General features: G+C 54.5%; 2 protein-coding genes across 4 annotated transcripts in view; one reads left to right on the top strand and one right to left on the bottom strand.

Annotated features, from left to right (window-relative positions):
- Nucleotides 1-7,700, bottom strand: part of HSF1 (heat shock transcription factor 1) — a 92,086-nt gene extending 84,386 nt beyond the window's left edge. For both annotated transcript variants that reach the window (XM_014609816.3, XM_014609817.3), the window contains exon 1: nucleotides 7,339-7,700. In XM_014609816.3, coding sequence (XP_014465302.1) covers nucleotides 7,339-7,464 — 126 coding nt within the window. In that variant the 5' untranslated portion in view covers nucleotides 7,465-7,700. The remainder of the gene's footprint in view (nucleotides 1-7,338) is intronic.
- Nucleotides 7,701-7,831: 131 nt separating this feature from the next.
- Nucleotides 7,832-26,465, top strand: part of BOP1 (BOP1 ribosomal biogenesis factor) — a 56,778-nt gene continuing 38,144 nt past the window's right edge. The window contains exons 1-3 of one of the 2 annotated variants that reach the window (XM_059723627.1): nucleotides 7,832-7,960; nucleotides 10,010-10,204; nucleotides 23,446-23,577. In XM_059723627.1, coding sequence (XP_059579610.1) covers nucleotides 7,940-7,960; nucleotides 10,010-10,204; nucleotides 23,446-23,577 — 348 coding nt within the window. In that variant the 5' untranslated portion in view covers nucleotides 7,832-7,939. Of the gene's footprint in view, nucleotides 7,961-8,099; nucleotides 8,291-10,009; nucleotides 10,205-23,445; nucleotides 23,578-26,465 lie in introns of those variants that run through there. The other variant, XM_059723628.1, reaches the window with a different exon arrangement.

Here is a 26,465-nt window from a genome sequence, read left to right as displayed (position 1 = left end):
TAGTTTTTGGTTGCCGCTGCTGCAGGGACAAAGCCATTTTGTTGTCCCCCAATCCCATTGGCACCCAGGTAGTTACCCCTATTGCCCTGCCCTAATTACTCCACTGAGGTGAACTGCTGCCGATGCACGTTCTCAGCAACAAGTCTACACCAGGACATTAACAAGGATCTCAGCACTGACTTGTCTAATGAGAATCTGGCCCAAAATTTGGCGCACAGTGCAGAAAGTATGCGTGCTGCAGGCAAAACGATTGCCAGTCAGGTTACCTCATGCACACACTGCTCCTCTTCACTTCACAAAAGCTGTGTCAGAGCCATTCTATTTGGACATGGAGCTACATGAAAGTGGCATCTTTTCACTTGGGCCTGCTTCCTGCACCTCCTCCAGATCAGTTCTTTCAAAAGAGAAGTGAATTCTACCATTAGAAGCATAGTTGCTGTTTGCTAGGTTAAAACTGTAGGGAAAATGAGCTTACATCTGTGGAAACTCACTTAAGGGTATGGGTTTGCACAGGTGTAAACATCAGGAGGGCGCATATGTCTGAGGATGGGGTCCGTCCTGCAAAACCTTTGATGCTAGCAGCGGGTGAAAGAGCCAGAAGGACTTTCCAACTCCAGAATGGATCTGCTGTATGGAAATTTGGCAAACCAACATTTGCTGAGAAAAGCTGATAGGGAAGTCACAGGGAAAAATAACTCAGTGGAATGTTATTTTGGAGATTTCTCAGAGTAGAAGCACAGGACATTGTAGAAAGAAAGAAGAAAAAAAAGGAGTTAATTGGTGCCTTTTTTTCCTTCAACCCTCCATTCAAAAGGGAGTTTCCTTCCATGCTTCCTCCAGATTGAATCCCTTACCTGAAACACACAAGAGGTCTTCCTGTTGCTGAAGATCCTTTTAAAAGGAGGGACATGGACAGGGTCACAGGATTAAAGGAGAGGGAATGTTGGAAGAAAAGCTTTTACTTACAATAGTTTCTTGAGAAAACTGGATGAAGCAGTAGCAAGAAACATATGGAAATAGATGGCAAACCCAAGGAAGTAAAGAAGGATAAAGGTGAACCAAGGAAGACAAAAAGACCAGAGGAATACACAGAGATGACCAAATAGGAACATACCCACAACATCTAACGGGAAATGAGGTGAGGAAAGGAGAAAACAACTCAAACTGTCATTCCTTAAATCTGTTAATTAAACTGTGAATTGACAGTAATGCAAACAAGCATAACACATAACGAACAGCACAAGGTGGCCTTATTCCCCAAAAAGGGATAGAACAGCATTATTTTTCACTAGAGCCAACAGGCTTAGTCCTCACTGTAACGTATATTTTCCAAAGACTTGGTCTTCTTCAGACAAAGTCGTGCCGAGCCCCTCAGCCTAGTTCATCATATGTGGGGTTGGGAAAGGACAACAGAGCATACCTTTGAGAACAACTGGCTGCATTGTTTCTGAGTTTCATTTTCAGCAGAAGAGTGCAAGTTCCTTAGGGCAGGATCCACACATACCTCCAAGACTTCACACAAGGCACACATACAGACGGTTTGCAACCACAGTGCAAAATGATTACTTTCAATGCTCTGTGTATGAGAAAGCACTGATACCAACAAACCTGAATCCAGAAAAACAGACTGACTATATTTCTGGACTGACATTTGCTGAACCTAAACATGTGTCGTACATAAGTTCACTGTATTCAAACCATGTACTCTTAATTTTGTATAGATATAATATACAGATCCAGGGGGGCACATGCCCCCCATGCCTCCCCCGGAGGTGCACGCAGTGGCGGGGAGCCACCCCCCATGCCCCAGACAAGCTGTCCACAAGTCCACCCCTCTCTCAGAAGGGTCACATTCACTGCCTTGGTTGGGCAGCGCCTGCTCCTGCTCTAGCCCCACTCTCTCACTCACTGTGGGGGCCTCTATTTGCCCCACACCCCTTCCCCCATAGACATACTGGCGGGGAGCTGCTCTCCAAGCTGCCGGGTTGCATATTGGCTATCAGATCAGTATCGAATAGTATGGCTGGTTAATCATCAGCCATTGATATCGGCCAAAAGAATCTTTATCGGTGCACCTCTAATTTGAGCTATATATCTGCATCTGAAGCCTGTGCAAACCGACTCGTCACGTAATAACCACTGTATATATATAGGCAGTCCTTGACTTACGTTTCGAGTTACAACGTTTATAAATGGACACCCTGTTTCAACTTTGTGACGTCAGTTTCGACTTTACAGCGCTTGATCCGATGCAACGCCACGCCAGCGAACAATTCTGCTGCGTCGCTCATCTCTCTGGAGAACATCTGTCCAAACTTCCTTGGACACTTTCTTTAAGAAAGCAGACAAGACTCCAGAAAAACCTGGAGTCAAGACTCCAGCCAAGAACCCTTCAAAAAGTCCAACCAAGAGCCTTTCTAAAAGTCCAGCAAAGTCACCTCAAAGTCCTTCCAAAGCAATATAATTGCTATTTACAATATAAATACATTAACGTAGCTCATCTCTAACTGATGGAGTAATTACTCATCTCTAATAGATGGAGTACAAAATACTGGTGTATTTTTGGTGAAAACAGGGTATTGGGTCTTGGTTCAGGAACCAATCCCCCATTTATAACATTGTTTCTTATGAGAAAATTGGTTCCGAGTTACAATGTTTCGACTTAAGACCTGGTTTTCAGGAACCAATTGTGCCGTAAATCCAAAGACTGCCTGTAGTTTCTTTCAACCCCAAAAAGCGTATGAAGAGAGATTACTTCCTACAGCTATGAATGCTTCCACTTTTAGAGTGGAACACAGCAGCTACTTACAGCAAACAGTAATTAAGCAACAGCCTAAGTTTGTAAATGAATAATTACTGTATCCTAAGTAAAACTCCACAATGAATTACATTTTGCTTGCAAAGTCTGCCCACGGGCCGGATTGGGTCTGAGGTGGACTCCATTTCCCAGTAGCCCTTGACAGCTTCACTGCAGCCAGTTTCCATGGAAACCCCAGCAGCAGGGGCAGGGTTTGCTGCTCCAGGGCAGGGCTGGGATCCTGTAGTGGTGACAGCATGGTCCAGAGGCGGGGCAGACCAGATGCAGGCACCAGAACGTGGCTTTGCCCCTGCTCTGGACCATGGTGTCATGGCCACAAGAGCCCAGCCCCAGCCATGGAACAGCTCCCCGCCTGGACACACACCCTGCCAGCACTGCTGGGACCAGTCTCTATGGAAACCCTGCCCAACCCCCTTTGTCAGGGCCCCACTGCTGCTGGGGTCTCCATGGAAACCAGCTGTAGCAACAAGGGCAGGGGCAGCTGGGAAATGGAGTCCAGCTGCCAGCCCAGATCTGCCATTTTGCCCACCCCTGCTCAAGAATGACACCAAGATTAATGACTTTTTATCAGAGTGAGCACTAAAGTTTAAAGTTATGAGCCTGGGTTTTACATCTTACCCAGTACTAGCGCAGTGCATAGCACAAGGCGGTATGGTTATTTCTTGCTAAATGGAACAAAGTGCTTGTGCAAAGAACAGAGAAAAATGGTGGGAGAAGACACTGAGAACAAAAACTAACTACTCACCACAAAGGCAGTACTGACCACCGTTTTCTTATTGCTTGCACTTAATACAAGATTTTAAAAGCTCTACTATTGACATAAAAGAACAGCAAGATTTCTAGAGCTCAAATATTATTAATACAGTGCTCTTGTGTAAAATTTAGCTTCCATCAAGCACCCTCACAATGATCTTTCAAATACAAAGAAGCTCAAAGAAATGAAGCAACTTGGCGCAGTAACCAAACCAAAATATCCGAGTGCCAGCAGGCATGCAGTCTGGTTTACATTAGGACACAAGCTGCATCTCAGAAGTCGAGATGTTAAGAAAACCATGTATGCAAAGAGGCCTAAAATTGCCACTGTTTCGGTCCAGCTAACCTATACAAGCAAAGTTAATGCCACATCTCATTTCCAAATACACCAATTTAAGTCTTTCAGGTAAGTGCTTCAGCTACCTTTACGGCATGACACAACATGTGGGAATGTAAACAATAAGAGCCAAATGTTAAATTTCTTTTTTTAATTTACCCATAGAACAAGTGACTATTTTGTGCCAATTCTTGTGTGTAAAGGAGTAATGCTATATGAACATGAAACAACCTATTAGCAATGAGATGCAAAAGTCTGCATCATCACATGACAGTCAGATAGCAGGAGCTCTCTGCCAGCTCCTTTCACAATGAAAATGGAGACCGTTTTGCTAAAGCACAAAAAAAGTTATGATATGAGGGAAGCGTCACAGACCTGACTGGGGGGTCCTTCAGAGCCCCAGTTTTCTAACTACCTGCTGTTAATCTCAAGGAACAGACTATGGTTTCCCCCAGGATGACTCCTCCTTCCCACAAGCCTCAACTCAGCCTGCCCTCACAGCAGACTCTATAGCTGCTACAAGGAAATCTTTGCTAGCTCCAGAATAGCTCTCTTCAGGGTTGTACAAAATTTCTATGGAGAGGAGAAACCCAGAGAGGTTTGCTTGGAATATCACACTTTATCACAGACAGCCAACCAAACAGCAGAAGTCTTTATTCTATAGAAGAAAAGAACTGGACAAGGAAAACTGGAAGACAAGTAGGCTTGTAGTTTATAAATGAGCTAAATTAGAGATATACATACAGCACAAATTTTCAGGAGCTGGAATGACAAAGTGAGCTCCAGTTCAGGACATTTGTGCTATATGTCAGCTCTAATGTAGTTAACCTGTAAGGTGCAAATCTACCCTGCCTTCTGCTTGACTTCACATGAATGTGGCTAACTACTGCTAAAGGAAAACTGACCACCTAGTTCAGAAAACAGCTGAAAAAATGTCTCCCACTCCTTCCCAACTATAACACAGGCCTTCATGGGCCTCCCTGTTCATGGAGACTGGTCTTCCCATGGACTATGCCAGCCCCTGCTATGGTACATGTATTATGCAATTAATTGGTCAATTGCAGGTTAAATGGAGACTGAACACACTTGCAAAGTAAGTATCATGTCATAAAAATGATTAACTAAAGTTCGTGAACATAAGAACTGCCATCTACTGGGTCAGACCCTAGATCAGGGGTGAGCAAAATGGGGGATTCAGCCAGCAGCTGGGCTCCATTTCCTAGCAGCCCCCAGCAGCAGTGGCACTGTAACAGTGTGGGGCCAAGGTTTCCATGGAGTCTGACCCAGCAGTGCTGGCAGGGTGTGGGCTGGGCGGGGAGCTGCTCTGCGGCCTAGGCTAGGATCTTGCAGTAATGACGGTGTGGTCCAGAACCGGGGCAGAGCCGCCAACTGCTGCCTGCACACCCCTGAATGGGGCATGTGAGCAGTGGATAGTAGCTCTGCCCCAGCTCTGGACCACAGTGTCACAGCCACAAGATCCCAGCTCTGGAGCAGCTCTCTGCCCGGCTGTGCGCCCTACCAGCGCTGCTGGGCTGGTCTCTATGCCCTGCACTGTGACAGCATTGCCCCTGCTGGGGTCTCCATGGAAGCCAGCCACAGATACACAGGCAGGGGCTGCTGGGAAATGGGGTCCATCACAGGCCCACCCCTGCCTCTGCCCTAGATCCACCTTGCCCAGTGTCCTGTATGGCACAGTGGCAGAGAGCAGAGGCTGGAAGGGAGAGTGAACTGGGCTGACCACAGACTTCCCCCTGTTCCTCTCTCCTTTGCAGCCTCCGGCATGTAGGGTCCAGGCATGTCTGATGCAGAGCCCGTGCCCCATAGCTACTGATGCCCTTTGCCTCCAAGAATGAGTCCAATCCCTTGTGAATCTGGCTAAACTGTCAGCCAGCCTTTATTAACATGCTGTGCAAAAAAACCCCTGTTGTTAGTTTTAAATGGACTACCTGCTAGGTTTATTTCACGATCCCTCATTCTTGCAAGGTGAGTGTCAACAATAAAACCTTATTGACTTGCTCTTTGCCATTTTGTCTTCCATAAACCCTTATCACATCTCTCCCTCAAGGATCTCTTTTCTAAACTGCACAGGCCTAGACTAGGCCCCTGCTACAAGTCACATATATGGCACAATTTACAGGTGAACTGTACAATAAATTTAGACCAGCAACACATGCAAAGTAATTACCACACCATTAACTGGTGAATCACACAATACAGACTGGCCACACATGCAAAGTAAGGGCAGCCACAAGTGCGAAGTAATCATCATACTATTAAACAGTGAATTGGGTGATAAATTTAGATCAGCCACACATGCAAAATCATCATCACGCTCTTAATTATTGAACTGCACAGTAAGTTTAGACCAGCCACACAAGCTGAGTAAGATTGGCCACAAGTGCAAGGTAAAATCACCACTGTTAACTGGTGAACTGCACAATAAATTCACACTGGCCACAATTACAAAGTAATCATCACACCATTAACTAGTGAATCGCACGATGTTTAGACCGGCCACACATACAAAGTAATCTTCACCTCATTAAATGGAGAATTGGTCAATAAATTCAGAAGAGCCACATGTGCAAAATAATCAAACTCAACTGCTGAATCGTGTGATCAATTTAGACTGGCTACACTTGCAAAGTAATCATCACACCATGAACTAGCGAATCTTGCAATAAACTTACGCTGGCCACAAATGCAAAGTGAGCATCACACCATTAAATGGTGAATCGCACAATACGTTCAGATTGGTTAGAAGTGCAAACTAATCATCACTTAACTGGTGACTCGTGCAATAAATTTGCACTGGCCACGTGTGCAAAGTAACCACTGTGCTGTTAGCTAAAATTGCACGGGCCGCATGTACAAAGTAACCATTGCACTGTTAACTAGTGAGTTGGGCAATAAATTTGCACCAGCCACGTGTGCAAAGTAATCACCACACCATCAACTGGTGAATCGCACAGTACATTTAGACTGGCCACACACGCCAAGTAAGACTGGCTACGTATGCAATGCAATCGTTGCCCTGTTCATTAGTGAATCGTGCAATCAACTTGCACTGGCCACACGTGCAAAGTAATCATCGCACTGTTAATGGGCGAATCAGGTGATACGTTTAGACTGGCCGCATGTGCAAATGAAGAGCAGCCACGCATGTGAAGTAATCGTCACACTGTTAACTGGCGAAGCGTGCGGCACGGTTTCGACGGGCCACGGGTGCAAAGTAGCACTTGCAGGATATAAATGGCTGTCCAGCTACAAAAAAATAAAAGACAGGCGGCTATAACGTGAGCGCTTGGCAACGTGCAACGCCCCTCGAGCGGGTTTGTAGCCTGCTGTGACGGACCCTGGGTGCCCCAGGCCCCCCCAGGGCCTTCAAGGCAGGCCGAGCCCCCCCCCGGGGGGCGGGGCGGCCACTCACCGGGCTCCAGCAGATGAGCGAGTCGGTGTCGGGGTCCTCCACCAGCGTCCACAGCTTGGTGAGGAAGGCGGGCACGTTGCTGCCGCCGGGGCCCGCGCCCACCGCGGCCGCCCCGCCGCCCTCCATCCCCTCAGGGGAGGCGGCGCCACTGGGCCCCGCCACAGGCCCCACGGGAGGCCGGGCTTGCCGGGCCGCCGAGAGCCGCCACAGGCCGCGGGCCCGCGAGCCGAGCCGCAGGCGGGGGGGGCGTCGCTGCGAGCGGGGGTTAGTGCCGCCGGCCGCCGCCGCGGGGCCCGACTGCTGCCTGCGCACTGAAGCCGCCGGAGCCCAGCATGGCCGCCGCCATCTTGGGACGCCTCCTAGCCAAGCCCCCCTCGCGAGGCGGCCGGGCGCATGCGCGGCCGCCCCCCGAGCTGGCAGGGCGCATGCGCGACCGCCTTAGCTCTGGCAGGGCGCATGCGCGGCCGCCTCCCAAGCTGGCAGGGCGCATGCGCGGCCGCCTCACTTCATTCCTCTCTCCCTCAGCGCCTGGCTGACTGGAATCGCTTTCCACCCGCGGCCAAGCCTAAGAGTCTGCGCATGCATTCCTGCAGCGCGACGCATGCGCACTTTCTCCTCAGGAGTAAGGAAGAGGGCGGAAACCCCTCCCCACCGCTGAGTGTTTGCGCATGCGCCTGAAACCGTCTCCCGCCCTCTGACCTTTCACCCCGGCACCGTCTGGTGGGGGCCGCGTGATTTTTTTATTTTAACGGGCCGGGGGAGGGAAGTATCCGCTGAGAGACCGCGGGTCGCGGGGCGAGGGATAGAAACAAACAAAAAAAGCAATTCGTCTCCGGTGACCGGTGTAAAGGGGGAGGGGCGGGGCGTCGTGACCTCTGACCCCCGCACGTGGTGCGAGGCGGCGCTGCCGGCGCTGCACGCGGAGCGGCGGCCGGAAGGAGCCATGGAGCAGGTGGGGGCGCGGGTTGGGGCACGCGTGGGGGCTGGAGGGGGGCCACACATGACCCCGCCCTGCTCCGACTGCAGCTCCGCTTTCTGCTTCCTGCTCATGCACCCTGTGCGGGCTGCCGCTCTGCTTCCTGCTGTGCTCCCCCCCGTGGTCTGCTGCTCCGTTTTCCGCCCCCTCCCCTGTCTGTCTGTCTGTCTGTCTGATCTGCCACACCGCTTTCTGCTCCCTGCCTCGTGCACCCTGTGTGGTCTGCTGCTCAGCTTTCTGCTCCCTGCTGTGCTTCCCACCCCCGTGGTCTGCCCTGCTCTGTCTGATCTGCTGCTCCGCCTTCAGCTCCCAGCCTCGTGCTTCTTGTATGGTCTGCTGCTCCACTTTCCACTCCCCCCCCCGCAGCTGCCTGTCTGATCTGCTGCTCCGCCTTCTGCTCCCTGCTGCACTCCCTGTATGGTCTGCCACTCCGCTTTCTGCTCCCTGCCCAATTTGCCGGTTTGCTTTCTGGTCCCCGCCACGTGTGGCCTGTCTGATCTGCTGCTCTGCTTTCTTTTCCACGTCTCCACTCTGCTTTTTGCTCCCTGCTGCTCTGCTTTCTGTCCCTGGCTTGTGTGCCCTGCTGCTGTGCTTTCTGTCTCCTGCCCAGCGTGTCCCTGCGCTGCCTGTCCCTCCCCAGTCTGCCGCATGCCGTTTGTGACCCCCGTGCCACAGACTAGCCACCTCCTCCCTAAACGACGAGCGCGCGTGGCGAGCATTCACGCGGGGAATTCGGTGCAGCCCGGTCAGGTCTGCCCCTCCCGGAGCTTCTGTGCCTCTTCCCGCCCCTGGGGCGAGCGCGCCGACGGCCCGGAGAGCTCGTGCCTCCCCGAGGTCTCTCGGGTGCCCCCCAGCCCTGCCTGCTGCCTGACTCCACACTAACGCAGCCGTAGCAGAGCGGGGTACAGGCAGAGGTTATCTGACCTATAACCGGAGGATCAACAAAATAAGATAAAAATTTGGGATTAAAACCTTTACTGTCTGTTCACAGCTTCTGTGAAAAATTCCCTTTCGAAGGAAGGCAGTTATAACGTGTGCAATGTAATGAGCTCAGTACCTTTAGTGAGGCTGATTTTTCACCACAGAGGGTGTGTAGCATCGAACGGGAGCCCACGTGTGCTGATGCCACTATGCAGAGGGTGTGCGCTGCCTACCCGGCTCAGTAATACCTGAAGTATTCGATGTGAATCAAGGCTGCAGAGGAAACCAGCCCTGATGCTTCTGGTCTGAGGAAGACCAGCCGGCAGTTCTAATATCCCCAAACCCAGCACTGCTTGGACTTTCTCCCGTGCCCCAGTTTCACCCTCGCATACTTGGCAGCAGGTCCCCTGGGGTCCCGTAGAAGCAAGGAAGTCGGTTGTGATGATAAAGAACTTCTTTACCGTCCATGAAGGGACGCTTTGGGGGCAGAGGTTTGTAAGAAGCAGTAAGTAGGAGGGCTGGGCCCACTCATAGGGATTATACTACCTCTGTTCAGCAAATAGGCAGCAGTGGGCAGGTTTCTGTTAGAACTGACCCTGGCCACACAAAGCTGATGCAGGTGTAACCGTTCCCCTGCCAGAGGGTATGGCTGGCAGAACTGTGCCGGTGCAGCAGGGCCTTAGACTGAAGCGAGCTGCGCAGATACTCTCTTTAACGTACAGCTTGAACTGCTGTTGGTAGACCCGTGCTGTGATGCTTCCTGTGTCCTTTCAGCTGCCCCTTCCCAGTGCTGCAGCAGCAGAGGAGCAAGACTGGGAAAGCGATGACGTGACAGACAGCGAGGAGAGCGTTTATTCTGGGCTGGAGGATTCTGGCAGTGACAGCAGCACGGAGGAGGAGGAGGAAGATGCCAATGACCAGTGTGTTGAAAAGAAAGTGAAAGATGCTTCGCACTCGGAAAAGATGCGGGTAAGTGCAAAGTTTCAGACCCCACAGCATAATGCTGGTGTTGTGTAGCTGTGTCCTGGTTCCTGCCACAAAACGTGACTTCTCCTGAAAAAAGGAGTCCAAAGCTAGAAAATTAATAGTCTTCCCACCCTTCCTTAAAAGTGGTTTATAGCCCAAGATGTCAAAGTGCCTGCCAGTCTGGTTGGTTCCTTGGTCCTTTAGGGTTGGAAGCGTCGCAGTGTTGAGGAGGGAGAAGCTAATGTGGTGTGCATGTCTAAACTATGAGGCACAGCTCATGCAGGCGGATCATGCTGTTGGGGATGTGCCTCGTTTATGGCATTTGCTGCATGTTTAATTACATACAGGTGCTTCAGCCAGGTTCAGAAAGCAGTAAGATTGAACTGCAGTTCTGACACGAGGACTCTAGATGTGCAGCTCCTGCAGTGTAAAGCTGTAGGAAGCTGTGATGAGGTTTGTGTGTTAATAGCAGAAGGGCTTGTAGCTCAGTTTTCATTTCCAGAGCGATGCTCCCCCTGCCCTGGAAACCCTCATAAGCAGCTGACCAAGTCCCCAGGTTGCAGGAAGAGGCCGTGTCTAGACCAGAACAGTAACTTGCACTTTAAACAAGGACATATTCAGTATTCGCTGGAGTGTTAAAGCCTGTCTGTACCAAACCATTTCTAAGTACAAGCATTAGGTCTTGTCAGAGCAGAGAAGACACAGTCCCTTCTGCTCTGTCTCCTGCCTCTAGCACTATCTGGTACCAGTTGTTTCTGAGGAAGGTATACGAGCTGCTCAGCAGGCAGATGTGGGATAATTTATGCCCCTCTTTCCCTGCCTTTTTTTTGTCTTCTAACACCTTGTGTCTTGGTTTAAACCCTGAAGCATGCAGTGTAATGAGAGCAAGCAACCTGGTTTCCTTCTATGGCAAGGTGAACAGGCGCTGTGGGTAGGGGGATAGCAGTGGATCCAATACAGCTTTATTTTTGGCAAGGGTTTTGACACCGTCTCCCATGACACTCTTATCAGCAAGCTAAGGAAGTGTAGTCGGGATGGATCTACTCTAAGGTGGATATGTAACTGGTTGGAGCATCCTGCACAAAGTAGTTACCAATGGCCTCATTGGAAGGTGGTATCAAGTGGGGTTCCTGAGAATCTGTCCTGGGTCTAGTATTGTTTAACATTTTTGTTAATTAAACTGAAGGGTGGGATCAAGTGCACTCTTAGCAAATCTGCAAATGACACCCAAGTTGGGTGGAGGTGCAAATGCTCCGGAGGGCAGGGTTAAGATTCAGAATGAACTTGATGAACTGGAGAAATGGTCCAAAATTAATTGAATGAAGTCCAGTAAGGATAAGTGCAGAGTCCTGCACTTGGGGTAGAAGTCGTACGCACAGAGATAGAGTGGGAGGATGATTGGCTGGGCTGTGGTACTGCAGAGAAGGACCTGGGGGGGTTTGTAGTGGGTCCCAGTGTGCTTTTGTTGCAAAAAAAGGCAATATTATACTGGGCTGTATTGACAGAATTGTCACTGGATGTTAAAGGGAACGATCCTTCTTCTCTGTTTAATGCTGGTGAGGCCTTATTTAGAGTCCTGGGAGGGTCCAGTTTTGGTCCCACACTGCAAGCAGGATGTAGGCAGATTGGGAAAAGTAACACGGAGAGTGATGAAAACGAAGCCTGGGAGCAAGGCTGATAGGTCTGGGGTTGTTTAATCTGGAAAAGAGAAGACTGAAGGGGGTTGTTTTGATAAGTCTTCAAATACCTGAAGGGTGGTTATATAGAGGATGATGATGGACTGTTGTCTGTGGCCACAGGGACCAATGTTATCAAACTGCAGCAAGGGGGATTTAGGTTAGCTATTTGGAAGTATTTTGGGAGGTTCAGCGCTGGAACAGGCACACAAGCTGTGCAGTCTCCATTCTTGGACGTGTTTAAGCATGGGTTAAACAAGGGCTCGTCTGTAATGGTTTAGGCCTGGGCTGCTCCTGCCTTGAGCAGGGGGTTGGAGGCATGGGGTCCTCAGGAGATCTGGGATTCTCTGGCTCTGTGAGCTGAAAACAACCTCAGTAATGTACTGAGGCTTGCTAGTAACCTTTATAAGCCAAGTTATGTCCATCCAAAAGCCAAGGCTGGCTTCCTGCTGGATTCACCTTGGTTATTGCACTTCAGCTGCACATGCAATTACATGCATGAGCTGGTGTTGTCGACACTGCAGGGTTATCTTGTCTCAGCTTGAGCTACATTAAGCACCAGATGAAGCCCTTTGCATTGCAATCCATTTGTGCTGCCTTGGTTTGCCCGCCTGGCATAAGAGAATGGGCATGAGCGAGGAGGCTGGGGTAAAGCCGAAGGGACGTCATCTTGAATAGCAGTCTTCTCCTACCAGCCATGCTCTCGGTTGCTTGGCCCCTCTCCAGCCATGCTCTTGCTTTAGGGCAGACGTAAGTTGGTGGTGGCACAACAGCAGCTGATGAAGAGTTGGAGCCAGTTCCCTTCTGCACCCTGCTTTGCTCCTTGCCCCTGTGCTTGCCCACCCGTTGTCTGCTCTGTACGGATAGGAGGGCCTGTGGGGTGCGGCTCCTGGCACACAGGACGCTCGTGTGTTGCAGGTGCGCTTGTGCACAGGGTTTTCTGATTGATAGGCTGCTGTCCTGAGCAGAGCATGTGAGTCGCCTTAATGGATTTTCCACCATCAGGGGAGAGGGAGCAAAGGGGCTGTCACACAGGGAAAACCCATCAGCTGTGCTAGACTCGGCCAGGAATCCCTTCGCCTCTTGATTCTGCGCGCAGAAACATTCCTGACCACGCTGGCAGTCAGGTTGCAGCCGCTCGGCTCCTCCTTCGTCCTGCACTGGAGTCACACTAGCATATGCAAACCACGGGTGGTCTTGCATTGACATAGCAGCACGATATTGTTTCATCTCCTGGCTGGACTCCACAAGGAGTAGAAGCTGCAGACATGGCAGTGTGTCCACTGCCTGTGGTCTCACCATAGTGTCCTCTGTGGACAACGTGCCGTTTGCTTATATGTTGAGAGTTGGTCTCCGTTAGTGCCCGCACAATCGCCAGTAGCGGTGGAGTCCCACAGACTGTAAGGAGGGTAGAAAATTGTGGGAGGAAGAGGTCAGTCTGGACAGGGTCCAGAGCAGTAACCTGACCCTACCTAGTTTGGAAGCTCTCGGAGTCGAAGGGCAGGGAGGCTTCACTTGGATGCGGTTGAGTCGGAGCCACAGACCTGAAGCAAGAAGAACCGAAACCTGTTGTGATGGTGATACACAAAGCAGCCCAAAAATCTCCATGCAGAAACCAGCCAAAGTGAGACAGGAGGGTGGCATCCACTTAAGAACACACGAGTTGTCTGGAGTGGGTCAGACCCCAGGTCCATCTTGTCCAGTCCCGGGTGTCAAACCGGGGCAGAGAGCGGAGGCTGGAAGGGAGAGTGACTGGGGCCGAGCAGGGTTTTCCCCTGCTCCTCTCCCTGCAACCCCCAGCACTGAGGTCCAGGCAGGGCTGATGCGGAGGCCGTGCCCCCTTGCTCCCTGCCCCAGAGCCACCGATGCCCCTTTCCTCCCAGCACGTGTCCAAGCCCTGGTCAAATGGCTGATCTCTCGGCTCCCACCACCTCGGGGCAACAAGTCCCCCCACTTTAATGCCGTGCTGGGGAAACAAAACTTCCTGGTGTTAGTATTAAACTGCCAGCCTGCTTGGTCCATGCGTGACCCCTCATCCTTTTTGATGGCGAGAGACAGTCAGTAATAAATCCCTAAGGACTTTCTCTTTGCCACTTTGGGCATTGTAAGCCCTTCTCCTGCTCCCCCTCCAGCATCTCTTTTCTAAGCTGACCAGGCCTGGCCTTGGTAGTCTCCTCCTGGGGAAGCCCCTCTGTGCAGCTCAGCATCCCTGTTGTCCTTTTCTGCACTGTTTTCTGTTCTTCTGCCTCATTTTGAATGCAGGATTGAAGGTGTAGAAGCCTCATCAGTTTATAAAGGGACATCATGACACTTTCCGTTCTGTTTACGGTTCCCTTCTTCATTATCCTTACTTTGCATTTGCCTCTTTGACGGCCTCCACTGCAAAGCTGTAGGAGAGCAGCACCCTGGGATTTGGTGCCTTGCAGCGGTTCCAAATGGTTGCATTTGTTGGGGGCTCCTCTCATGCGAATCCATGCAAGGCAGGGTTGAGCAAACCAGAGCTTCGGGAGGGAGTTGCGGATGCCAGGGAGTGACAGCTGCCTGTTAGGAAGGGAGGTGCATGCATAGAGGCCCAGAACATGAGGTCCTGCATTAGCCTGTCACTTGCGTGTGTAAGTCGTGGCCTTTATGGAAAGCAATCCCAGGCTGTCTCCTTGGGGATCTCACTCTGAAACGGTGACCCTGCAGCGCTCCATCAGCCTGCCTTGGAGACTGTTCAGGGCTCATTTTACCTTGGGGGAGCTTTACTGCTCTGCCCAGCCCCTCAAATCTGTAGCTCACTCTGCCAGCCTGCCCCAGAAGGGGTAATCTCAGTCTTGTGAGAGAGAGGCCTTGCCTGACAACCTCCAGAGGGGTCATTCTTCTCCAGAGGGACTGATGATAGGGGATGGGGGACGTGGAACAGCCTGAGCTCTGGGGGAGCAAATGGCTAGACACAGGAAGTGTCTTTGTAGTGGGGGGACTGCCTAGGAGGAAGCTCTCCCAATAGACACTACCACTAAAACGCTGGAGCCAACCAGCCTGTGAGCGCACGAGCGCTCTGCAAACCCACGCCAGCTTCCTTGCTGCGATGGGGGCACCATGCACAGCTGGAGGCCCGGCTCCCCCGCAGCCCAGGCACCAGGCTGCAGGCTCCCTCCCTGGCTTGGCCTCCGTGCGGCAGTCCCTCCCGTGATGGTTGCACGCATCGTTGCTGCCGAGGGGCTGGTGCTGAGCGGAGCGGTGCTGTCCGGCCGCTCTCTGGGTCCTGGAGACAGATGGCCCCTGCTCCCGTCACCTGCCTGTCAGCAGATTCGGGAGCCCCTGCTCTTCCTGCCTCCTTTGCTGGCAGGGCTGTGTAAATATTAGGCCCTCGCTGTCAGACGAGATTTCCTGCTAATGACTTCCAGCGTTTGACAGGCAGCGCTTTCTTCCTTGGCGGCTCCCCTGCGGCACGGAGCAGCCCCAGTCCCCTGGCTGGGGGGACGCCGGCGGCCTGCAGGTGAGGGCCACGCTGAGTTGTTTATTGGCTGCTTGTATAATCCTGGAAGCCCCTTCGGCATCACTGCTCTCCCTGGGGCCCCTTGAAAGAGTCACTGCAGCCACAGACAGAGCCGAGCCGGCCGGGGGGAAGGAAGCCGGACCCTGTCAGTGCAAAAGCTGGTGCGGTGAATGGACTTAACCCTTCCCTCCCTGCTCCCACACACCCTACACCTTTCAGAAACTGCCATGTTATGAAACACATTTGTGCTTCAGGGTTTAAACCATGTGTGCCCTTGTTGCCAAGAAGGCGACCGGCATCCTGGGCTGCATCGGTAGGAGCGGTGCCAGCAGATCGAGGGCAGTCATCCTTCCCCTCTATCCAGCACTGGGGAGGCCACATCTGGAGTCCTGCATCCAGCTGTGGGCCCCCACTACAGAAAGGCTGTGTACACATTGGAGAGAGTCCAGTGGAGGGCAGTGAAAATGGTTGTGGGGCTGGGGGACAGGACTGGTGTTGAGAGGTTGGGGGTACTGGGCTGATTTAGTCTGGAGAAGAGAGACTGAGAGGGGATTTAATAGCAGCCTTCAGGGTGGTTGCAAAGAGGATGGAGCTGGGCTGTTCTCAGTGGGGGCAGACAACAGGACAAGGAGCAATGGGCTCCAGCTGCAGCAAGGGAAGTTTAGGCTGGATATTAGGGAAAACTTTCTCACCAGGAAGGTGGTGGAGCACTGGAACAGGTTACCCAGAGAGGTGGTGGAGTCTCCATCCTTGGAGGTGTTTAAGACCCGGGTAGACAAAGCCTTGGCTGGGATGATGTAGTTGGGGCTGGTCCTGCTTGCAGCAGGGGCTGGACTAGATGTGACCTCCTGAGATCTCTTCCAGCCCTCATTGTCTGTGATTCGTGTTGTATTCTTGTATGTTCTGGGTCAGACCTTGGGTCCATCTAGCCCAGTCTCCTCTGCAGCATGGTCATATTTGTCTTGCATTCGAAAGGTCCCTGGTTCAGCACCAGGCGGGAACAGGCTTGGCTCTCACTGTGGCAGAGCAGGGGCCAAGGGGAAGGACATGCCCCAAATCTTCTGCCCCCTGCTCTTCTCCCCCTGCAGCGTCTGGCATTTGGGGGCTGAGGGTCTTGTGATTCAGGGGCTGCCTCCTACTCCACTGTGCTCAGCACTTGCCCAGGGACCTTTCCCCCAGGATCTGGTCTCTGTATAGGATCTGAGCCTGCTGTTGCCCAGAGGAAGAAGGAGTATCTCCATGACCCTAAGTCCCCTTCCCATTCTGCTCCATGAGAAAGGCGTCACTAGCCCTGTGCCTTTTGGCATCAGCCACTTGGTTTGCCCTCTTGAGACCTGCTCATACTCCACCTTTTGGGGAAATAACGTTGTCTCAGGACCTGCCTGATCTGCTGCTCTGCTTTCTGCTCCCTGCCCCGTGCTCCCTCCCAAGGGGCTGCCTTTTCCTTGGCAGAGGACCCTGTCTTCCCTGTCCCTGAAGCCGTTCCCGTGTCGAGACAGTCTTGACCAAGTGCTGTCGTTGGAGTTTGAAGGCAGCACGCTGGCATGGGGACTCAGACGTTAAAGCCTGGCGTGCCTGGGAGAGCCATCCATGCCTGGGAGACCCTGTCCAGCTGGGTGGGAAAAAGGCAACGGTAGTTTAGGGTAAATGCTGCCAACCAGTCTCTCTGCTGCAGCTGAAGGCGTTGGCAATCCTTTGATGCAAGGATGGCCTCTACCACATCTCATTGATAGGTCTTGAGGTGATTTAAGAGTCCAGTCCTTGAGCTTCAAATGGGTCTGCAGAAGCTGCAGGTCTTTCTGCGGGGGAGAGTCGGCTGCAGGCTGAGATCCTCTCCCTTTCCTTCCTCCGCTCTCTCTTCTCTCCTTCGAGGGCAAGACACTTTATCCCAAAACAGGCTTGGTTGTGATTGTGGCACCACTAGAGTCAATCTTGCTGTCAGCATCCGTTGTCCTGAGGTCTGCCTTCCCTGCATCCGTGTAGCATTTCCCCTGGCCCCCGCGAGCTCCAGGCTGTTACTCAGCTGGGAGCAGAGCGCTTGTTCTGGGGGTTGAGGGTCAGGCGTCCGCACAGAGTCTGGCCCAGCGCGGTCGGTGCTTGAGGATCACCGACTCCATGCTGGTAACATTGGATACCGGCGTTTGTGTGACGATCTTCCCGTGGGAGGTGGAGGATTTTCCGGGGGCATTGCTGGGGGTACCTCTCTGGACCTTTGAGATGACAGCGCTAGGTTACCCATGGTTCACCTCTCTTTCACATCTCTGAGTCTCTCTAGAGATGGTGATGAATAAAGACGGGCTGAAGCACTTTCCCAAAGGAAAGTGGGTGCGCTGGATCCTGTGCTGGATCTCCTCATCGGTGCTCGCTCTGAGAGAGGTGGCTACCGGGGAAGCGCTCTTCTGCAGCACTGTGCGAACGTCCACTTGTTCTTGGTGTCCAGGGTCTCCTGTTGTTTCCTCCAAGAAATTCATGCTAAAAGTCACCGATGGTGGGGGCAGCGCTCCCTACCCCACCCTGGTCTCTCTGGGTCTCCTCTGCTCGTCTTCTCTGTGTTTTGCACTGCCCATTGGTTCGGTCATAGCTACTTTGCCAGTCTCGGGTACGACGGTCCCTGGAAAATTCCTGTTTCTGGAGCGCAGCCATGGGCTCGAAGGGAGCGGAGCTGGCAGTCCTGCAGAAGGGAAAGGACCTGCCTCACTCGTGCTGCTCCCTGGCCTCATGGTGGGCCCGAAGTCTCCCAGTTCAGCACCTCTGCCCAGCTGTGCTTCATGACCTCTTGGAGCAGACTCAGCAAGGGGTCTCGGCAGCAGTGCTGCCTCCGTGCGTGCCGAGCTGTAGCAGAGTTTGGGCAGCTTCCACGGCAGGGGAGCGTGAAGTCGGAGCGTGTGGTTGGATGGAGGTGGCAGTGGTGGCACTACTGGGGTCAACACAGAGGCTTCCTGTTACTATAGGTAAGGGCAGTCAGAGGATCCGCGCAGAGTAGACGGAGCCGTCCAGGACACTGTCACCTGCCCAGAGCCTCTCTCACCCTTTGAGGGTTAGCAGCACTGCTGACCCCTGCGTGGCCATCTCCGGGCCCTACTTCTTGCTGTGCTGAGGGTGGGAAGCCACGCTGGTGGGCTGGGCTGGGGTCTGAGTCGCGTGCAGCACCATAGCATCGCTCCATCTGGCAGCGTCTTGAGCCAAAGCAAACCAACACAGGCTCCTTCTCCCAGGACCAAACTTCCGCAGGCTCGTTACCTGTGCAGGTGCCTTGCAATAGCGAGCCTAACTTCTGCAGGACATCCACCACCCCCAGAGCCTGGCACACCACACCTTGCCAGCCTACAGCGATGCCCGTAACACCAACAGCACCGATACGAGAGTCCTTGAACAGGCCTCGTGTCCATTGCATCTGGGTCCAGCGGTCTCGGCTTTTGAAGATCTGCGTTTGTCGCGAGCCGATGAACCCAGGCTCTAGAGCTGCTCCGGGGAGGGAGGCTGCAGCTGGCGGAAGCAAGTTGATGCATAACGCAGCCAAAGGGATGAGGCGGTCTCTGCGGGACGGTGCCTTTGCCTCTGCTTGCATGGTCCATGGCCTGTGTTATTCAGGAAGTCAGGATAGATGGATCGTCATTTGGGTCCCTTTGGACCTTACCCAGGGAAATTCCAGGCTTCTGCAACCAAATTCTCTCCATGGTCCTTGCAAATGCACTTGGACTCCCCAGCTGCTGGTGCGTGGTCCTGGCTGGCCCAGCCCTTCAGGAGCGGCGGGGTTTGCTCTGCCCCTGCAGAAGCTGCTGTCCTCACCCCATAATCCAGCGGGGGAGTTTGGGCTTCTCACCTCTGGGCTCGCAGAACTGCCAGCAAAGATGTGGATGGCCGCCAGGGCCTTCACCAATCCAATGGGCCCCCCTGCACTCGAGGCCTATGGCTGGACCCTGCCTTGGCTGCCTAGCCAGAAGGAATCGGGCAGCTGTGTCCTAGCTCGTGTCACAAAGCAGCCATACAGCGGTGGGGAGCTGGGACGAGTTATTCCGACTTGAACACGCAGGGTGGCAAAGCTCAGGCTTTTTTGGGTACGAGGCTGATGAGAGTAGACGTGGCCTTGCCTTCACTCTGCCCATGCTCACGGCGCAGCCCGGCGGGAAGCTCGGCTGTCTGGGCAGAGATGGACTAGCCCGTTTCTCCCGCGAGCGGCCGGCGCGGTGGCTTGCTGCTCCAGCCCCCAGGACTGCATGCAGTGCCATGGGCCATGCGCTCTTCCCATCGGTTTCTCTTCTTCCGCACCCCTCGCCTCCCCCTGAGCCCCCTTTGCTCCATGTCTGTGGTGGTGTAGCTGCATCCCTTGACATTTTGTCATTCCCTTTTCTGCTCTCTCCACAGCTCTGTCACCGGTCACCCCTAGGCCAGGCCGGCCAGGCCATCTCCCCAGGCCAGGCCACGGGGTCCCCCCAGGGTAGGAGGCTTCTTGCCTTTGCAGCTCCACTCCCACCCCAGAAGAGCCAGAAATCCTTCTCTCCCCCCTCCCCTGCTGTCCCGGAGGGGATGTCTGATGCCTCCAGGGTGCGAGATGGCAAGCTGGGGATTTTCAGCCCTTCTCTCCATAGCTAGTGAGGGACAAGAAGGAGAGAAGAGAGCTCTGGTTCTGATCACAGCCAGCTCTTGGGGAGTGGGGCAGTGTCCCTTCTTCATTGTCCCTTCAGTCTCTGACTTTTCTCTGGTTTGTTCTTTGTTCCCCTTCCATTGCTCTGCACCCTTCTCCCACCTCTGTCTCCAGCTGCAGCTCTGGAGCCGCACAGGACCCAGCCTTGCCGTGGGAGTCTGGGACTCTCCACGCGCGGGAGGCTTCCTTCTCCCTCCATTGCACGCCCTCCGGCCGCAGCCAGCTTCCTCCAGGCTCCTCTGTGCCGTGAAGCTGAAACGACGCTGAAAACACCTCTGAGCAACATGTTTCCCGGCCCCGGTGATGAAAGCTGCTCCGGCAGCGTCACTCAGCGATGGCTGCTGCTGAAAACTGCTTTCAGCGCTGGCTGGATCAGCTTGCTGGGCCCAGACGGCAGCGGGGCCGACCACCGGGTGCGGCACGAGCCGACTCCTTTGCCCCCCAGCTCCCTGCTGTGGCTTTGGAGCTGGCAGAGGCCTCGGGGGACAGGTTTTGTTCCGTTTTTCCACGTTTTCGGCATTGCTTGCTGCCCTCTGGTGGATTTGGTGTTCCTGCAGCCGGGCCCGTTCTGTGGAGCTCCTCGCTAGTCTGAGCCCAGACCGGGTCCCTGTTTTATGGGCACGTCCGTGTGCACGGTCAGTTGGGCTCTTCCCCGCTCGGGGTTGCTCTGCCCTATTAGAACCCAGGCAGCTCGTTCTTAGCCGCAGGAGAAATGCTCTTGCATCTGCTTTGCACATCAAAGCAAGCGTGCCGATGACATAAAGCAAGCGTGCAACCCCCAGACTCTGTCCCCTGCCCAGTAGAGAGGAGGCTGGTCCCTGCCCAGTGGGGACGTAGCCTGGCTAGCTACTGGGATGCTGGGAAAAGAGCATCCCAGGAGGACTTGGCTCAGGGAGCAGAGAGGGGCTTCTGCGCAGCTCATTCGAACGCTGCCTTATCTGGGGACCTTGGCAAGCGCTGCCTGTCAATCGCACCGCCTTGTCAGCAAGAACTTGGGATGAGCCTTGTGTCACCTCCTGGGATCCAACGGAGGCCCCGTTGGATCCCAAGAGAGCGTTGAGTGCTCTTGGGTTTGCTGGGCCCTCGCCACGTGTGCTGGGGGTCGGCAGGCATCAGGAGGGAGCTCTCGTGGCTCTGGGGGCTGAGCGCAGCAGGCCGCGTGATGCGGCCTCGATGCCGGAGGCGGCCTCGCTGCGCCCGCAACCCAGTTTGGCAATGCACACTCTTTTTCTCCAGCATTCGTCATGGCGGCGGGGGGAGAAGGAGAGATGGAAACTCAAGTCCGAAGCCCCATTCGCGCCAAAAGCCTGGAAAAAAACTTATCTCCAATCTCCTTCTTCTTCTAAGAAAAAAAAATGTAATAAAGGCTTTTGTTTTTGCAGTAATCTCATCCTCTTGCCGGCCCTGTATTTTCCAGGCTCTCTCCCACCCCTTTCCCTGCGGCGCGGGGGGGCTGCGTTGGTGTGCGCGTACAGCAGAAGGTGATCGCACACTGTGTGGATTTTACTGCTCCCGCGAGGGGCGTTTTCTGGGGCTGTTTTTCCGATTATTCTATTGAATCCTCCGGTAAACCCGATCCAGCCTGGGTCCCCCCCGAGTGAGGAAGGGGGAGAGAGGGAGAGAATCTCTTTTCCAGGGAAGGATCTGCAGCGCTCTCGGCACCCACACAGCAGGTCAGCGAGTGGGCGCAGTCTGTGACGCAGCCTCGTCTGGTTACCAGCGTCTGGCCGGGAGCGGGGCCGGGGCTGGGGGCGCGGTGCAGGGCCCCACCTCGCACCAGGCTAGCAGGTGCCCGGTCGGCCCGGTGCTCCTCAGTGCCACCACGGGCGCTCCCGGCCTTCTTGCCTGCGGCCTGGGGATCCAGCAGGCAGGGCTCTGGCATCACCTGTGCTGAATGCCAGGACTTTCAGTCTTCTGGGCTGTATTCAGCTCCATTTTATGCAGGCCAGGAGTGATCCCATCCCTCACCTGCCAGCGTGGCACCATTCAACAAGTGTTCCCTGGTTGCAGTGCAGCTGCCAGGGGAGCCCGGCTGCCCAGAGGCTGTCAGTGCACAATCTGGGTTCACATTAGCAGCAACAGAGTCATTGCCCATCCACCAGGTCATAGAATTGCACAGTTAGGGCTGGAAGGGAGCTCAGGAGGTCACATCTAGTCCAACCCCCTGCTCCAAGCAGGACCAGCCCCAGCTCCATCATCCCAGCCAAGGCTTTGTCCACCCAAGTCTTCAAAACCTCCAAGGATGGAGACTGCACCACCTCTCTGGGTAACCTGTTCCGGTGCTTCACCACCTTCCTAGTGATAGACTTTTTCCTAATATCCAACCTCAACTTTCCTTGCTGCAACTTGAGCCCATTGCTCCTTGTCCTGCCATCTGCCACCATTGAGACCAGCCCAGCTCCATCCTCTTTGCAGCTCCCCTGCAGGGAGGTGAAGGCTGCTGTCAAATCCCCCCATAGTCTTCTCTTCTCCAGACTAAATCAGCCCAGGTCCCTCAGCCTCTCCTCACCAGTCCTGTCTTCCAGCCCCCAACCATTTTCATTGCCCTCCACTGGATTCTCTCCAATGTGTCCACATACTTTCTGTAGTGGGGGCCACAGCTGGGGACATGACTCCAGATGTGGCCTCCCCAGCACCGAATAGAGGGAAGAATCACTGCCCTCCATCTGCTGCAACGCTCCTACCAACGCAGCCCAGGATGCCGGTCGCCTTCCTGGCACTGAGGGCACACTGCTGGGTACTGTTCAGCTTCTTGTCCCCTGTCCCCCCAGGTCCTTTTCTGCAGAGCTGCTGCCCAGCCCGTCACCCCCAGCCCGCACCGGTGCATGGGATTGCTCCTCCTCAGTGCAGGTCCCACGATGAGAGTCTACAGTGCCCCTTGCCCGCTCTGCCTGGGGCATTATGCAGCCAGATCTGGCTGGCTGCCTGTGTAGTGAGGCTGGCATAAGGCTTCTTCCCATTGCCATGGCCATCTGTAGTTGACCTTCTGAGCTGCCACCCTGTAGGACACGAGAGTCTTCTTCAGAGCGTGCCCACGTGGGAAAACAGACACCACTGGGGTGAGACACGTAAGCCCAGCTGTGTTGGCGACTGGCGGCTTTTCCTCCTCGCAGCTCTGGTGCCACCCAGCACAATGGCATGATTCCTTCCTCAGGAGATGTGGCAATCCCGGCCTCCTCGTGACCTTGAGGTCAAGGGCTTTGGTTTTGGGGAACCAGAGATGCTCTGGGGTGAAGAAGATCTGGATCCAGGAGGCTTTTGTGGGGAGCAGGCTTTAAGGGGACCAAGATGGGCATCGAGGTTCTGTAGCATTTTGGGGGTCCACTAACAGCTTTGCTTAAACTTCCAGTGGAGATTGCAGCCCAATCGAGTACAAAAACAAATGGTCGCTCATGCTAGGTCTAGTGGAGGTCATGCTAAGCTCACCCTCTCTGTCTTCCAGGCCGGAGCAACTTCCCAGAAGAAGGAGCAATTGCACCATAAGAAGCGGAGTTCAAAACCTCTCTTGGTGTCGAGCGAGCCCCAGCAACTGCCCACGGAGAACGAGTACGCAGAGGACAGCTCGGATGAGGAGGTAGGATGCCCGGCGTGACCTCTGCTGGGGATGGGACGTGACAGGCTGCTTCAGCAAAGCTAACCCCATTCCCACAGGGTCTGTGGACGTGTGTAACACCTTTTCACAACAGGTCTGTTGTTGTATAGTAGCAGCAGGGTGTTGGCAGCTGCGGCCCTCCTGCTTTCCCTGGGGCACGGACGCGGGTGATGCCTGGGCCTGTCAGGGTGACTGTCATGTTGCTCTGAGGTTGAACACGGGGTTTGTCTGGGCTGGTTTAGACGGGGCTGATCCTGCCTCGGGCTGGGCTTGGATCAGACGTGACCCCAGCAGCTTCCTGCCACCCCCGCAGGTCTGTGGTCCTATGAAGTACTGCTCGGTACTATTCCTGGATGGTGGGGCTGGCTGCTGCTCCCTGTGAACGCCGTGCTTTGCATGCAGCTCTTGTCTCCAAAGGCAAGAGCAAAAGAGGCCTTCTGCCGAGGCTGGAAATCAGAGTGTCCTGAGCCAGGCGGGGCTCCCGTGCCCTGTTGAATGAAGGCAAGGGGAGCCGGCTGCTGCTAATTGGAAAATGAGTGTGGTATTTTACACCCTGGTTTTTGCATGCACCATTTTACACCCCTTGTATCTAAGGCCCAGGCCTGCATGTCCAGCTCTGCACGGGCAGGTCTTCATGGCATGGTTGCAGGACGAGGAGGGCAGCTCTCAGTGGCATCCCAGCCTGGCTGGGCACTAGGGGACGTATTTGGGGACTGGCTGACACGGTGCGTTCCAGCCTGCACCGAAGGTGCTCTGCCGGGCTGCCCACAGTCCAGTTGTGTTGTCATGCAGTGGCTAAATAGGGGAAGAGCTGGAGCAGGGGGAGTGGGTGGATGTGCCGCCTTTGAGCTGAGCCTCTTGGCCGTTGCCAGGACAGAGGGGCTGTGGAGCAGCCAAGAGAGCTTAGAAATGAGGGCAGGAGAGCCTGGAGGGTGCAGCCTGGCTTGGGAAGGCAGTAGGCACCCTGGCGCTCTCCCTCGGTGGTAACGGGGCAGATGGGCTGGAAAAGAAAGGAGGAGCTGTTGTGGTGCCTGCCTGCCTGCCCGCCCGCCCAGCAAAGGCCTTGGCCGTTTGACATCAGGGCCGTGGCCCACCTGGGCTGGAGCCGGAGCCGCAGGAGTCCCCGCTCCCAGGTCTGGAATAGAGATTGAGAGAGACGTGAAATATAGGGCTGTAGAAAACGTGCCCTTGTGTGCAGCGTCTCCTGCAGCCCAGGAAGAGCCCTTTCCTGCAGGGTTCAAGGTCTCCCTCCCGCTGCCTGGTTCCGTCTCCGGCTCCCAAGCCCCGATTCAAAACCTGCTGACATCAGAGCGGCTCCGGCAGCTTCGTTCTGCCTCTTCTCCTCCCTCCCCTCTTGCAGTTCAGTTCATCCCTTCCACAGGAGCCCTGCGTCGGCAGCCTGGGCCGAGGCGTGTGCACCCCGCCATTGCCTCGCAAGCATCGTCTGCAGCCAGCTCCAGTGGGTGGCCCCCGCAGGGCCTTGGGGACGTCTGTCCACCCCTTTCCTGTTGGAGGCCCTGGGAGGAAGAGCGGGACTGGGGACGGGGCTTCGAACACGCCTCTGCACCAGTTGCTCTCCTAATGAAAGAGCGCTTGTTTCCCACTGGGCCCGGGCCCAGTCTGGAGCTCTGCAAACAGCCTCCCTCCGCAGCCGGCGTCCAGTTCACGTGAAGCCTTTGCCGGGGGGAACTTTTAATGTGTCATTGCTTGGGGAGAAGCTGAGGGTGCTCCTCTCGAGTCCTTCTTACCCCAACCCTTGGGTCGTCACCACTGGGTGGTGTGGGCAGACGTGCAGCTCCATCAGGCTCTGGCTCTACGCCACCGGTCAAGGGTCTGCTGGACCCAGTCAGGGAAGAGACCTTAGTGCTCATTCGATTGAGAGCACCGCTTGGGCGCTGTCTTGCTCATCCAGTCCAGACGGCTTTCGGACTCGCATCCGTGCCAGGCTGCATCGCTCCCGCGGCTGTCTCTTGCCTATGCTGGCCTTGCCCAGAGCTTTGCATCTGAGTCAGTCTCCAAACAAAGTGGCAGGCCGCAGGGTTTTGCTGTGAGGTCGTGGACCTGAATGCATCTCTGCTTGCGATGGTCCCTGGCCCCTGTACTGCAGCTGCCCGGTGGTCCCCAGAAGGCCAGGGTGAGCTGGGGCTTGGGGAAGCGGAGTGAACCCATCTGCGGTGGCTGCTGTTGGTGTGGGATTTCAGAACTGCTTGTCTCTGTTCAACCAGGACAGTTGGGCTTTGCCAGGAGCCCGGGGTCACGTGCACCTTGTTGGCAAGCAGCAGGCTGCAGCCACCTTTCTTGCTAAGGGGGCCTGAAGGCCGTGAGACCAGGAGACCCAAAGTCCCTAGTATCACGTCTATCGGTGCCCAGTTCCAGGTGTTTCAGAGAAGGGGGCAAGGAACTTTGCTGGTGGGGGTGGGGGTAGCCTCTTCTGCTCGTGATGCGTTTGCTGCCATCCTGGACACGCAGGACCCCAGAACACTTCCAGAGCCTGTGACCAGTGCTTAGGACAGCTCTGGACATTGTTGGCACCCAAAGACCTGCCCAGCCCCTCTCTGGACCTTGTTAAATGTTTGCCCTTTGCCCCTTGCAGCGATGAGCTCTGCAGCCTCGTGGTACGTCACATGGAAGTGTTTCCTCCTGTCTGCACCGCGTTGCCCCCTTCTCCTAGATTGCAGTTCCCTGTTAAAACGGGACGGTCTGAAACCCCCTCTCCCCCGTGATGGGTTTCAGAGCTTTTTAATAAAGACTAATAGCTCAGGCCTGCTATGCCCTTGCATTTAGCTCAGCCTGCGGACTGGCCTCTCCCATTGTGTCTCCCACGCCCCATTCCTTGTACGGTGGTGTGAGCCCAGGTGGTGCCTGGCTTG

The sequence above is a fragment of the Alligator mississippiensis genome, chromosome 3, assembly GCF_030867095.1.
Source record: "Alligator mississippiensis isolate rAllMis1 chromosome 3, rAllMis1, whole genome shotgun sequence".
Lineage (NCBI taxonomy): Eukaryota > Metazoa > Chordata > Crocodylia > Alligatoridae > Alligator > Alligator mississippiensis.
This window is presented reverse-complemented; position numbering and strand designations above follow the sequence as displayed.